The sequence below is a fragment of the Tympanuchus pallidicinctus genome, unplaced genomic scaffold (assembly GCF_026119805.1).
Source record: "Tympanuchus pallidicinctus isolate F22 unplaced genomic scaffold, pur_lepc_1.0 scaffold5, whole genome shotgun sequence".
NCBI lineage: Eukaryota > Metazoa > Chordata > Aves > Galliformes > Phasianidae > Tympanuchus > Tympanuchus pallidicinctus.
In genome coordinates, this window is record NW_026294769.1 from 71142521 (window position 1) to 71157063 (window position 14543).

The following is a 14543-nucleotide window of genomic DNA, read 5'->3' on the forward strand; positions in this document are numbered from 1 at the left end:
GTCCTTTCTGTACTGAGGCCCAGGCAAGCAAAAAGGTTGGACAAACATGATATCATCTAACCATTGATGCACCACTATACTCACCAAACCATGTCACTCAGTGCCACATTTACCCTTTTCTTGAATACCTCCAAAGGCACTGAAATTTGTGACTCCACCACTTCCTTGGGCAGTCTGTTTCAATGCCTTACTACACATTCTAATACTAAATTTTTCTTAATATTCAACCTGGCTGCAGTGTGGCAGAGAAAAGCTCCATCTCTCTTCCCCATCTCTCATCAAAGTCACAGCTACAATCCTGTCCTGCATATTTGATTGTATCATTGTGGATGTAGCACTACTAGTGTTTACATGAACAGCCAGCTTTAAGTTCGCTGCTCATACGCACCCTTTGCTGAATACTTTATCTGTTTATCTACTGTCTGAAGTCAGTGATACACTACAGAGCCCTGCAGCTATTCATGGATTCACCACTTACCTCTCAGAGGATTCCCAAGAAGACTATGAGATGGACAATACAGAGTGCCAAATACTAAGGGAGTGTGAAATGCCCATCACATTGTCACAACAAGAGCACTTCTGTCCCCTGAGGGACATTGGTTAATGTGTTCCTTCTGTACGTTCAACTGTCTGGACACTCTACTTTCCTCCTGCTACCACATGGCTTAGTGGGCAAACATAAATAGCCCTATGAATATTATAATTAGCTGGTGACTCACTGGCATCTCTGGAATGCAAACCCTGTCTGGCAAACCACAGGATACTGGAGACACGCTGACAGTTAAACAAAGCCATTGCAGTCTATAATTGCAAGCTACTAGTTTTACAACCAGTGTCTCCATAGTAAAATGCCCAAATGTCCTTTATAAAGCTATATCAAAACACAGAGATTGTACATAACTTTGGCATTTTGCTTGTTTGTGCACAACGGTTTCAGAGATGGGGATGAGAGTCAGACAGCTGAGGTCAATGTGTGGTACAACCTATAATGCAATTTCTGCTGTTCATCATACACTCTTGTGATTGCCTTTTTGACATAGGAGTTAAGAGTCAGGGCTTTGATGTTTCCTTCTTGGACCATTAACACCATCCAGCGTGGCTTGTATGTGATGCGTAATGTCATGTAGTAGTTGGAAGTATCTCTCCCTAGAGTTAATCTTTCTCAGCGTTTTATGTGAATTATTGCAAGTCATTCTTTACTTCTGTGGCAGATTCACTCTGAAAAGAGGAGCCAGTATCTGCTGAGGAGTGCTGTCTCATCTGGTGGAATATGTTAAAGAGCAGAGCTCAGCTCATTTGTAATTATTGAGATCATCTAGATTATTGCAATCAAACCTCACATTCTGCAGGTCTAAAATAATTCAAATAGTTCAAATGTGAAGTTTTAAAACCCCATGAAGTATAATTCATTTGCAATAGCTTGGTATTTTATTTGTTGTTTCAATGCAATATAGTTGCTCATAAAAAATACACAAGGGATACATCTTCAGGGTGCAAAATGATAATGTGTTTTCCTGCCTCATCATGATTAGTAGTAGGCTATGATCCTTCGCTAAAAGCTGACGGAAACAAAAAACCAATATAGCAATATAGGAGAGATTAAGTCTAACAACTGCAGTTTCATTTTGCATATTTCAGGGTAGATGAGTCAAACCCTCTTTTGTTTACATTTCCCTCCTTGATTAAAAAAAAAAAACAACAACTACACATGGTACCCAGTAGGATACTGTAAGAACTTCATTTTAAATATCAGTAAGCATTGCTTTAATATATCAGGCTTTCTGGAAGAGAAGAAGTGTTTATCTTGGTATCCTAACCAGATTTCTCTTTCTCATTCAAAATTCCCAGTGTTATTTCTGATTTCACATTTATATTCAGAACTTACACCTTGTGAACTGTTCAGCAGACGCTTCTTCACTTTGCTGCCAAAATTTGCATCAGTAGTACAGTAAAGCTGCCTATATATTCCCACCTCATGCAATCCTATTTCACTGTGTCAGTTCTCAATGGATGCTATAGATGTGTCTTCTCATTTAAATGCTGTGATACCAGAGGGTCACAGAGTTTAGTCCTCTGCTATGAGAAGTAGCCCTGTTCATTGCTCTTTATTTGTCTCCTTTACTACTATTTTGCTGCTTGTTCCAGGCCTTCATATCTCTGACAGTTTTAAACCTTCCTCTAATGTCTTACCTGAATGTATTTCTTAAATTGCTGATATCTGTTTTTTAATGATACTCTTTGTCCTTTAGCTTGAGTGATTCCCCTAATCTCCGTCCGGCTACTCCCCTGATCTATTTGTGGAAAGCAATCATATCTCCCTCTTCCACCTGCACATGGTAAGAGTAACCAAACTCAGTTTTGTAATCTATTGAAAATAGTCTGTCTGGCTTCTGAACACAGTATTAACTCCTCAAGACCAAATCCGTATTTCCTGAGCAAAGGAAATGTGATCACACTTTTCTAGATAAGCTGAAGCCAAAGCCCTGTCCATTCGCATAATTTCCTCCCTATCTCTATAAGACCTACTCTACCTTATCCTGCTCTACCTTATCCAGTAATGACCTTTGCCTTTTTCTTTAACTGTATAACACGGTGGCTTGCAAGAGTCTACAAACCAAGACACCATCAGTTTTGAGAGAATGGATTTGTAGCACAAATTCCTATTCCTGATCTTTAATTTCCCTAACAGGTAATTTCAACAAATATTCCCAAATCAAATGGGAAAATTCCCAAGCTTTTGAGGCAAATCAGTTCTTTCCAGATCATTTCTCTGTACTCAGCCATGGTGAGTACTGATGCATCTTGAGTACTGTGTTCAGTTTTGAGCCCCTCACTACAAGAGTGATATTGAGGCCAGGTAGAGAGTCTGGAGACGGGCAACGAAGCCGTTGAAGAGTCTGAAGCACAAGTGTTATGTGGAGTGCCTGAGGGAACTAGGATTTTTCATTCTGGAGGAGTCTTGAGGGAGACACTGCTCTCTGCAACTACCTGAAAGGAGGTTGTGGCAAGGTGGGAGTCAGCCTCTTCTCCCAGATAACAGTGATAGGATTGAGAGATAGCGGCCTCAAGTTGTTCCAGAGGAAGTTCAGATTGGATATTAGGAAAAATTCCTTCTCAGAAACTATGGTAATGCATTGAAACAGACTGCCCAGGCAGCTGGTGGAGCCACTGTCCCTGGAGGTGTTCAAGAAACATTTTAGATGTTTGTACTGAGGGTATGGTTTAGTGGGCACAGTGGAGATGGGTCGATGGTTGTACTAAATGATCTTAGTGATCTTTTCCAAACTTAATGATTCTATGATTCTATTCCTGCATGACAGCCTGATCCTAATTCATATTGTGGATATAAGAATCATAGAATCATAGAATGGCCTGCGTTGAAATGAACAACAATGATCATCTAGTTTCAACCCCCGGCTATGTGCAGGGTTGCCAACCACCAGACCAGGCTGCCCAGAGCCACATCCAGCCTGGCCTTGAATGCCTCCAGGGATGGGGCATCCACAACCTCCTTGGGCAACCTGTTCCAGTGCCTCACCACCCTCTGAGTGAAAAACTTCCTCCTAATATCTAACCTAAATCTCCCATCTCAGTTTAAAATCATTCCCCCTTGTCACATATTCACAGAGAAAATAAGACTTCTGGCTTGTTACTCCCTTTCCTAGAACTCCATCATTATTATCTCCCTGCTAGCCAGCTTACTTGCTTTACAATGTTTATTTATCTCTACCATTTTTAATTTTAGCAATGATTTTCAATAAAGTACAAATTGATAAATGCTCGCTGGACTCCAGATAGATTAAATCAACTTATTTCTGTTTATCTACAGAAAAAAAATCAACTGTATTTTGAAAAGAAAATACAAGTTTGGTGTTTGGTTCTCTTCCAGCTCGCAGAATGCTTTTAAATGCAATTAGTCTTCTGATTGTGAATTTACTTCTCAAGATGTATCCCTGCACTCACCCTCAGCATTAACAATATCTCATGCATCTGCCACTGCTCAGTCACACACCCGACTCCCTTCATATTGCAAAATTTGTCCCTTATAGCCCATGTTATGATTGAGCCCTTGTTCTTTTGCTAATCTACAATGATTCAATTCACATTCACTTAACTGCAGACACACATGAAGCTGTTGGTTGTGCTGCAACTTATATGTTGGTATGGTATACAAGAAAGGGCTGGCACTGGTGATGTTCTGTGTGAAATAACTGTCTGTGACATCAGCTGCTGCATTACTTTCAATAAAAAGACAGTAAAAGAAAATCCCCAGGAAGTCTTTTCTTCCTTTTAGTTCTGTAATCTCCTCCCTGTCTGAGAAGGGTAATAGGTGTGTGCTGCAAGAAGTCTTTTAACACAGTTTACCCCACCCTCAAAAAGAGATTTACTGCAACTTCCATCTTATTGGGCTCCACTCTGTGTCAACTTAGAAGCAAGCTTGGACAGCATGCAGCTGTGAAGTGCAGTGCTAGGAGCCTGTTGGGCAAGGCTCAATTTTAGCGACCCAAGCCGAGTGCAAGACAGAGGCATTAACTGCACAGCTTTGAATGTATGAGAATGGGTTAACAGAGGAACTGCTTTCCACTCTGTACTGTCAGCAGTAAATCCATAGAAATCTATGCAACTCTCACAATGCTCTCACAAAATGCTCTCACAGGTGTGAGGCTGCTCTCCAAAACTAAAATGCAGCATACAAAAGCCCTTCAGCAACAACTAGCAACAAAATACATTCCTTTGGAAAAGTATATAGTGCACCGTAAACCAATGGAATTTTTCCAATTAACTTTAGAGAATGCAATGATATTCTGTTGGAATTGGACCCAAGAGCCTCGTCTTCCAAAACCGTTACAGCGAACATAAGGAATACATAAATAGTGAGAAAGCATTTTGTTCCTGTGCCAATACATCTCCAGCAACACAATGACCCTAAGCAGATCCAGAACTTCAGTTCAGCATTGTCCAGGTAAAAGGCAAACATTCCCTAAACATAAGGTGCAAGAACAAAATGAAAACACTGCTGCACCATGTAAGAGCAATCAGGAGCCTTACACAAAACCTCTTGTTTTGATGGAGAGTGGACAGAGATGTTTTTAGTCAAATATTGTAATAACCTTTTATTATTGTTCATTATATGATGAGCCTTTATGCTGAAAAGACATCATTAAAGTTAAAATACTGAACATTCACAGTGCAGTCTAGGATGGAAGTGAGATTCAAAAATAAAGGAAAAGTAAGTCAGAAACTTTACATAAGAGCATACTTACATATGTAGATATACATGCATATATGTATATACTGTAGTAAAAAAATCATGCATCAGATCTGCAGTGGAATGTTTGTTCTTTACATTTCTCAATGAAAGATACATTTTTGAAAACAAATAAAAGGATATAGTGTGTCAATTAGCACATGAACTAAAATTCTACTTTGATTAACACAGAGTAGATGCTGACAACCATTTGCAATATCAGTTTTCTGGAAATCATCATGTAGAAGATGGCCATGTGAGAGGGAACAGTTCTCCTGTTCTTTTTGAGCAGCAACTTCCATGACAGACTCAATCAGAATCAGTAGGGCTAACTGTTGAATAGCTCTACTGTTTGAACAGCCATGTGACTGGAGGACTATCAGAACAGGTTGATACAATACCTACAGATGGACAGCTGTTCTGTATCTGAGGGCTATAATTTTGGATCTAGCAACCAGAAAAAGTGTTACTACTCAGCATTATCACAGGCACCAGTAAAGCCAGACTGCAGCCAAAATAAGCTGCCTACAGACAGTAGAGTTGAACTGGTATTTTGTGCAGGCGGTGCAAATCCCCCCCTATGAAAAAGCTGCTGAAGTGTAGCAGAGCTGTCAGACCTTTACCATTTTTATTCATAATCAAGTTGCAGAAGAGCCTCCTGCTACTCACTGCAATTTTTGGGTCAGGCAGATATATTCAAAGCACATCCCTGATGGAAAGATTTTCTCTGCCGACAGCTCAAACTGTATTTGGGGGTTAGAAAAGAGGCACAGCCTTTGCATACGTCTGACATGTTAATTCCTTTGGCTGCCTGGAAGAATGTATCAGAACTCAAGGGAAAGCAGAGATCCCAACAAACCTGCTTTCCTTCGGCTTTCTCACTAGCATTTCAGATGAACTCGTTCTTTTGGGAATTTCTTATTTCTTTCTCTGTGTTTTCTTGTACACGCACACACATATATATAAGCTGTACTTCAGTAATAATTGCCATTGGAGTTTGACATCCCACAGCAGAGATTAAATAAATGGACATTAAATCTCACAAAAACTTGAGTGGTCAAAAAAACACCCAAAGAAAAAGAAACATCTCAAAGGCTTATTGATTTCCTCTATCCTCTACTCTAAGTTCCACTAGATTTTTAATTTGCTGTTATATGAAAGAAAAAAGCTCATGATTATTTTTCTGTTCATGGTCAACAAATGCTCAACTCTTCATTGTCAACTCTTTTCCTGCCTAACAGTCCTACTTCTTCATCACTGAAAATGTTCTGGATTAAGAAAATGCCAGTCAAAAGAGATAACATATAAGAATATCACACATGAAACATACAATTACACTATTTCAGCTCTCAGCTGTGCAGTAGAAAAGTATGTCTCTTTACCTGGAATCTCATCTGTCTCCCCATTAGTGTGCTTGAATCGATCTCCTTCCACTTGAACATTTGGACACAGAACATCTGAAAAACAAGAGAACCAGTACAAAATTATCACAGGTTAATGAAATATTTTATAAGTTACAGAACTAACAAAATCTGATTTACTGGGTTTTGTCCAACACTTCCACATGGTCCCACAACAACAATTCTGTTTCCTGTCTCCACATGCCCTAATTTCCTTTCCCTTATTCTATCCAATAACCTCAAGCTGAGGAAGAGATCCAACATGCTACACCTGGTTTTAAGCCACCTTTTTATTGACTGGCCAGACAAGAAGCCAAACATAACAAATGACCAGAGTCTTCCTCTAAGCTAGGACACTGGGTTTCTCTCTTTCAATGCTCCATAAATCTCAATGGAGGTCACTGCAAAAGTTTAAAATACAGTTCCACTGTCAGATTTGGTGAAAGTTAATTTCTCAATGCCCAGCTCTCACTGCAGTGCTGTTCAAACGTATCAGATAGGACAGATCCTAGTTGAAAAACTCCCAACCCTAACGAGACAAAACAGAGGCAAGATGGGAAATGCAATCAGGAGCACAGATTCTGTGGCTTCAGTCACACAATGGTCCCATAGCTAACGAGAATCAGAGAGAAAGTGAAACCTAGCCTCTCATATCTTACTGAACTGTGCTTGGTTCCCCTGTCCTCTTCTAGGGCCATGACTGTTTAAGTGTGTGTGTTCCTTGAGTTTGTTCAAGCATTAAGTATGAGCAAAACTTTGAAGAATATTTAGCTCAACAAAAGGGTTTCACAGAAGATTGTGAAAATAAGAAGTCATTTCTCATGCTTCCAATCAGCGTCAACCCATATGCTTTTCTAAAGAGATCTGTCTACCTATTCACCACTTTCCTGCCATACCACTGAAGTAGCATTTATTTATGCTTTGCTTTACCAGATCAACAGATAATTGCACACTTGTAATCAGTGAGGTCAGTTAGCTTAAGGAATCAGTTTAATGAGATAATAGAAATGAACCCCTAACTTAGGGGTTCTCTGAAGACTTTCTACAGCAGGACCACTTCAATCTGTGTTTGAAGCTACATCTGAAATTGTGCTGTAAGAATGACTTTTCTGAGGATGCTGCCAGCAGGCCATATTTCTCCTTCCACCTCCTGACTCTCAACAACAACAAAAAATATATATGATATTCTACCATTCCAATGTTTGGTTAGGCCTAGCAATGAAATAAGATATTTTTCCTGTTCCATTGCACTGATGAATTTACAGACCAGATTATCAGCTGCAGCTGAGGTAGTCAAAGCTCAAAGGAAAGGTCACTGTAAAAGCCATTGCCAAAAGCCCCAAAAGCCAGTGCAGAAATCAGAAGCAGTTGAATACAACCACCTACCCCTCTGCTGCAGCAGAAAGTGAGGCCACAGAGCAGTTAGTCCTGCTAGTATATGTTAATCAGGGCATTCAGAACTGGGGCAATTTTGCATCCACACAGCAGGACCAAAGTGCCTTCACCCAAATAAAGGTCTCATGCTGAATAGTTCACTTAGACAAGGAGTTTGTCAATACGTTTAGAATACCTCAGCCAAATTCCTGTCGGAGTTTTGAGATAATCACAAGCATGCTTACATATCTTTGCCAATCACACAATCAGATTTTTATTGGTCTATCTTCAGGGCTGCTGCTTCTACAGATATCATGCAGAGGAGTTACCTTTTTCACCACACAGAATCATAGAATGGCTTGTGTTGGAAAGGACCTTAAAGATCCTGCCCACTGTGGGCAGGGATGTCAACCATTAAATTAGGTAGTCCAGGACCCTAACTAACCCGGCCTTGAACATGTGCAGAGATGAAACTTCCACAAGTTCTCTAGGCAGCCTGTTCCAGTTCCTCACCACCATCATAGCGAAGAATGTATTCCTTACATGTAATCTAAACCTATCTTTTTCTTCTCATTTAAAACTGTTACATCTTATCCTATCCAGAGTATACAGTGTGGTGAAGAGTCTCCTCATCTTTCTTGTAGGCCTCTTTTATGTATTGGAAAGCCACAGTAAGGTGTACCCAGAGTCTTCTCCAGGCTGAACTGAACAAGCCCAGTAGCCTCAGCCTTTCTTCATAGGAGAAAAGCTCCCAGCCTTCTGATCATATTCACATTGTCTGGACCTGTTATAACAAATCTAGGTCCTTCTAGGTCTGGAGGCCCAACAGGTAGATGCAGTATCACATTAGGAATTACAGAATTATAGAATCATTAAGCTTGGAAAAGACACTAAGATCATCTAGTCCAGCCATCAACCTATCCCCACTGTGCCTACTCAGTCATGTCCCTCAGTGCCATATCTCCCCTCTCTTTGAACACCTCCAGTGATGGTGACTCCACCACTTCCCTGGGCAGCCTCTTCCAATACCTCACCACTCTTTCTGAAAATTTTTCCCAATATCCAACCTGAACCTCCCCTGGCACAACTTAAAGCCATTACCTCTTCTCCTACCAAACCAATATGGGTTGATGCACAGAATCATTTCATGTACATTCTAACTATTAGTCTCTAGTGCTCCCAGTGCCTGGTGGTTTGAAAACCAAAATATTTCGTTCAAGCCTATTTACATCTTCACATTATCAGGTGAAACCATCTGGTTCTTCCTCCTTCTAAGAGGTCTGTACAACTTCTCAACATAACAGGGGAGCTCTACTCTGATAGGAACACTTTCAAAATTAAAGACTTGCAAGAGCCAAAGTTAAACTTTTTCCCTCTCATAACCAAGATGTACTGATAAAAGATTTGCTTAGAAGTATCAGAAGTCCTACACTGTATTGATGTTTTGGATTTATTTATTTATTATTATTTTTCTAAGAAATGCACTTTTGGCTATAAGTACTGAGTCAATTATTATAAGCAGCACTTCTGAGACTCAGTCTGAAAATGAAATGGAAAGAGGTACATCTATCCAATAAAATAAGCAGAGAAAGAAATCAATCTGAGCAAAATTCTCCTAAACAAAGAATAAATAAATAGAAAGCATGAGTAAAGTCACTAAAATGTCTTTCATGCACACTGTCAAGGACTCCTGAGAGATATAAAGAGAAGAATAAAACAAGCTCAAACACAGATGGGTACCTCTTAATGAAAGCAGGAACTAATGTTGATCAATTGTAGTCATATAAATTATCATTCCAATCTTAATGACATTACAAGTCCCTCAACAGGTCTATGGCTTCCTAGCAGAGAAATAAGTTTGCACTAGCAAAATCTTCCTGGCTTTAGCTGATATGTTTGAACCAGGATTATAAAGCAAACCCATATGCCTGGCCTTGATACAGAACTGTCTTGAACAAAAAAGGAAATACCCATGACAATAAAATAATCTCTTCTTGTAACTTTGTCCTTAATATCTCTTATTACCTCTTAAAGAACTGTAGCCTCACTTTGGCCTTCATTTACAAGAGTCTTGTGCTCCTTTCTTGTCTGTTCCTAATGTATAAGAAGAAACAGCCCGCAAGGGAAAGAAAATGACTGTAATGCTTGCTTTAATTCACACAAGCATATGAAAGATCAGTGCATTATTATCTAACTTAGCAGACCCTTGCATCCAAAGTAAGAGTGTGCCAGACTGAAAGTACATCAATTGGTCACAAATAACACCATGTCCTGGCACTATATCCAAGGATGCAAAGAGAGAAAAGGGAGGACAAAAGCCATTCCCTTGAAGTCTTTCAACGAGATCCCCGATAAAGCTTTTAACACCAAGTGTGCTTATACCCATTCTTGCTGCTATTGCCAGGCCAAACTTTGAGCTAACCCTTGTGGTGCTTTGAGAATTCCTCAGAAGGTTTGCAGTAATTAGATCCAGCACCAATGGCAGAAAGAATAATGAAGTATGCACTGCAACTACGTTGTTACTTATGTATTTTGTTCAAAATTACTTCCATATCCTCTATCTTATGCATTATTCCACCAATCCTTTGTTCTATCTGCAAATCCTATCATCAAATATTTTACACTTATGACCATGCAGCTCATGGAAATTTGGGAGAATGTCAAGATATTGATATATTCCAGATATATTTACAGTTTATCTAGAAATGAGTACTTTCTGCTGATACCTGCTACATGAAATCAGTCAGTTCTTAATCCACCATCACTTTTTAAAGCAAGTGTCATTCAGTAGTAACAATACCTGTAACAATACCTAGAAAGAAATGCATTGTAGTTACTATATGAACCAAACTGTAACTTCTCACATAAAGGAATAAATTGTGCTAGAGATGACCTCTTTCCCATAAAACAATAATACCTGTTTAGGTACATAATATTTCCCATTCTTTAATATTTTCTTCACTGGCTTTTGTATCAGTGCTTCTGGTTGTTTTTTTTTTATTTGTTTGTTTGTGCTTTTTTTTTTTTTTTTTAATAAGGAGATCAAGCAAACCATTTGTGCATATGCATATACTTAAATATAACTTCATTTTTAGTAGAAATTCATTATCATCATTTCAAAGGCCTATACTTAGTGCTACACTTGGCAGCTAAATGTTTTCCTAGGTATCTTTCTTCTCTCACAATATTGCTATGCTTTAGTAGCTCACACTTGCCAGTGAGGACTCTATGTTCTGTTGGGATAACTGTAGATCATTTCCTTCCACCACAGATTCCTCAACAGCTAACTTTCTGAATGTAGGATAAACACCTGATTTTCTCTAGCTCCTTTTTTCACAATCTTTTTTTCAGAACTCTTTGTGGATCCCTGATCACCCCTTCAAAAAACTGCTCAGTCATCTCTTTTCAAAAGGTGCTCATACATCTTACAGTAACAGCACACCTGATAGAGTACTATCGTTTTTCATGAAATAGAACTGGGACAGGTATTCACAAAGTTTAGCTCTAGGGTAGAAAGACTACTCTCCCTAGATTTCCTCTACACTAGAAAAGAGAAAGAACTTCTGAGTTGTGTATTTGAGACGGAACCTAATGAAAACCGTTAAAATTGCCCCTAGAAGCTTTGTTCCTCTACCAAGAATGCTCTCTCGGGAGATGCTTTCATCCCAGACCTTTACAGCACCAAGAAATGGTTCAATACATTGGGCACTGAAAAGTTTTTACCTAAACTGAACAATCTTAGCACCCTGTACTGAAAATCAGATTTAAGATGAGATGCACCACTTTTTGGAGATATCCTTCTCTGCACTGAATATAGGCAGATTACACATCTCTTTTGCACTGGATGCTTTATTTTAAGTCATTTAAATTTAGATGAAGCACTCCATCATAATATCCTGAAGAACCTTAAGAAAATGAGGCTCTCTGTCCCACTTATTGTGATGGTGATGCCTTCCTCTGAATCCTGCTAATCATTGGGCATTGTTGACCACTGTTGACTTGGTATGTCTGAGCTTCTTGGTTCAAGAAGGGAAGCACAGTATAGCTTTCTGTAAGTGAAGCTAACACTTTTTATTTAAGAAAATCATACTGAGATTTTTTATGATAATGAGTGATTTAAGCCTCAGTTTTACATTTCATCCTTCAGCCTACTCTCTTTGAAAAAATCCCAAAGCTGTTAAACATTTTAAAATTAAAAGAGGCAGTACATCTTACAGAATATACTCACTGTAAGACACTTGTCAAATCAGGAACTTTCACTAGTACTAAATTAGCATTAATAACATATTGATGCAAAACTGTAATAATAGAGCTAAACTTACGGAAAAGAATAATGTGAATGATATGATAGTTCAGCTCTCTTTGCCTCCTAGAGTTTTTTAAGAAAAGTGAAGTAAAAGGGGAAGAAGAAGGGAAAAGCAGAAGAGATACAATAGAGCAAAGAGAATGTAAAAGTGATGAGAGAGATTGATGAGAGAAAGGCTGATGAGAGGAAGGGAAGTAAGGGAAGGAAGGGAAGGAAGGGAGGGAAGGGAGGGAAGGGAGGAAGGGAGGGAAGGGAGGAAGGAAGGGAGGAAGGAAGGGAGGGAGGAAGGAAGGGAGGAAGAAAGGGAGGGAGGAAGGAAGGGAGGAAGGAAGGGAGGAAGGGAGGGAGGGAAGGAAGGAAGGAAGGAAGGGAGGAAGGGAGGAAGGGAGGAAGGAAGGAAGGAAGGAAGGAAGGAAGGGAGGAAGGAAGGAAGGAAGGAAGGAAGGAAGGAAGGAAGGAAGGAAGGAAGGAAGGAAGGAAGGAAGGAAGGAAGGAAGGAAGGAAGGAAGGAAGGAAGGAAGGAAGGAAGGAAGGAAGGAAGGAAGGAAGGAAGGAAGGAAGGAAGGAAGGAAGGAAGGAAGGAAGGAAGGAAGGAAGGAAGGAAGGAAGGAAGGAAGGAAAAAGACAGATCTAAACTAGAAAACCATTTTTCCTTTCTGACATTACCATTTTCTACCACTAGACTAGGCCATGAGGTCCTCTTCTCCCTCTGCTGAAAAATCCACAACTCCATCCCTTGGAAAGCTTAGATAAAGACACATGACCATGTCTGTTATCAATGATCCCCAGCTAAGAGTGGTGCAGTCCTACCACTCCTCAGGGTTCCCTATGGAGAAGCCTTCCATACAAAGTACTAAACACAGTCCTTAGTTGCCAGCGTTCCATCCCTTTATCCTTAGGACTCTTGTCAGTTTCTTCAATTTCAGTTTTATTCTTTCAAGAATAAGTCCTCAGCTGCCAGGGGCTTCTCCAGGGACTTATGTGTAGTGAATGCTGAACACATGTAGCTGTCAAGTTACACAAGAATAAAGCAGAGGTGAGAAGAGAAACAGAAGGTTAAAGCAAGCATTATTTATTACCATGTTTTGCTTTTTTTCCAACCAAGAACTTCCAGAATTTCAGAGGAATCCAGTGCAGTATCAGACTTTCAGCTATTCTCTGTATCTCTAGTAGTATTTTCTTCATTTTCGGCAACAGAAAGTTCCCTTTTTCTCTCAAAAAGCATATTCCTGACCTAAACATTTGAACTGTCCTATCCTCTGACACAGATCTTTATCCTATTAAAAATTCTACCTATGGCTAAGGAAGCTGTCTGGCAAAGCACACTTCATTAAAAGCTGTCTCCCAAAAATTTAGATCCAAATTCAAAATAGTTGTAAGGAATAACTGCTCTTTGGCTATTGTCCAAAGATGAATTCTGGACCTGATGTGCTTTTCAGAGCTACACAGTAAGCATGCGAGAAAGCTTTGAAGGATTTAGTGGGGAAGAGGTTGGCTGTATAGAACAAGCTTCATTTATTTTTCTATTTTTTTATTGTTTTTTTTTAGTAGTTAATATTGTTACTTTTTTCCACAGTGAAATATTTTTTCCCATCAAAGATTAAAATTAATGGAGAAGGGACTGGTGAGAAAATTCTTTTTAAAGTTAAGAAGATTTCATGAAACCAGTTTTCAGTGGAGCTTTCCCAGACCCCATTAGCTCTGCTCTCCAGCTACTCAGATGGTTTGCTGTGCAGCAGTTCCTCTGGAACACTTAACTCCCTGCAGGCACTTGATAATGAAAATGGCTCCTATATATAGCATTCCTTTTATTTGTTCTTCTTTTTCTGCTATCAAACATTCGGCATGGACTATTATGAAGCCTCAAAATTCAGGCTTTATCTTTTTTTGTACTCTTTTAAAAATACATTTTCTTTTAAAAGTATGCCTCCACTCTCTGCACAGATGCATTAAATACTTTTTGAAAATATTCATTGTCAGATGTTCTTTCTCAGCAAATGAAGTGATCCTTAAAGCACCACCCACCCTTGAAAACAAGTTCATCAGGAAAAAGCCTGGCACATCCTTCGATTACTGTGGCTGCACTGACAGTGTAATGATACTGCAATTGCATCTAGGCTAACATTATAATTTGTAGCAGTGCGTAGGTAAAACAGAGCATAACAGCAATTTCATGATTCCACCTTGCAGTTTAATTCCTAATGCAATGTTCACT

At 39.4% G+C, this 14543-nt stretch overlaps 1 protein-coding gene and 1 long non-coding RNA gene across 2 annotated transcripts in view; one reads left to right on the plus strand and one right to left on the minus strand.

Annotated features, from left to right (window-relative positions):
* The window catches only part of LOC128090871 (uncharacterized), a 579571-nt gene that overhangs the window by 244129 nt on the left and 320899 nt on the right, over positions 1-14543 (plus strand). The gene's annotated exons all lie outside the window — the stretch shown is intronic.
* COL22A1 (collagen type XXII alpha 1 chain) overlaps positions 1-14543 on the minus strand; it is a 225347-nt gene that overhangs the window by 154710 nt on the left and 56094 nt on the right. Inside the window, exon 4 of the mRNA XM_052703565.1 lies at positions 6631-6705. Coding sequence (XP_052559525.1) covers positions 6631-6705 — 75 coding nt within the window. The remainder of the gene's footprint in view (positions 1-6630; positions 6706-14543) is intronic.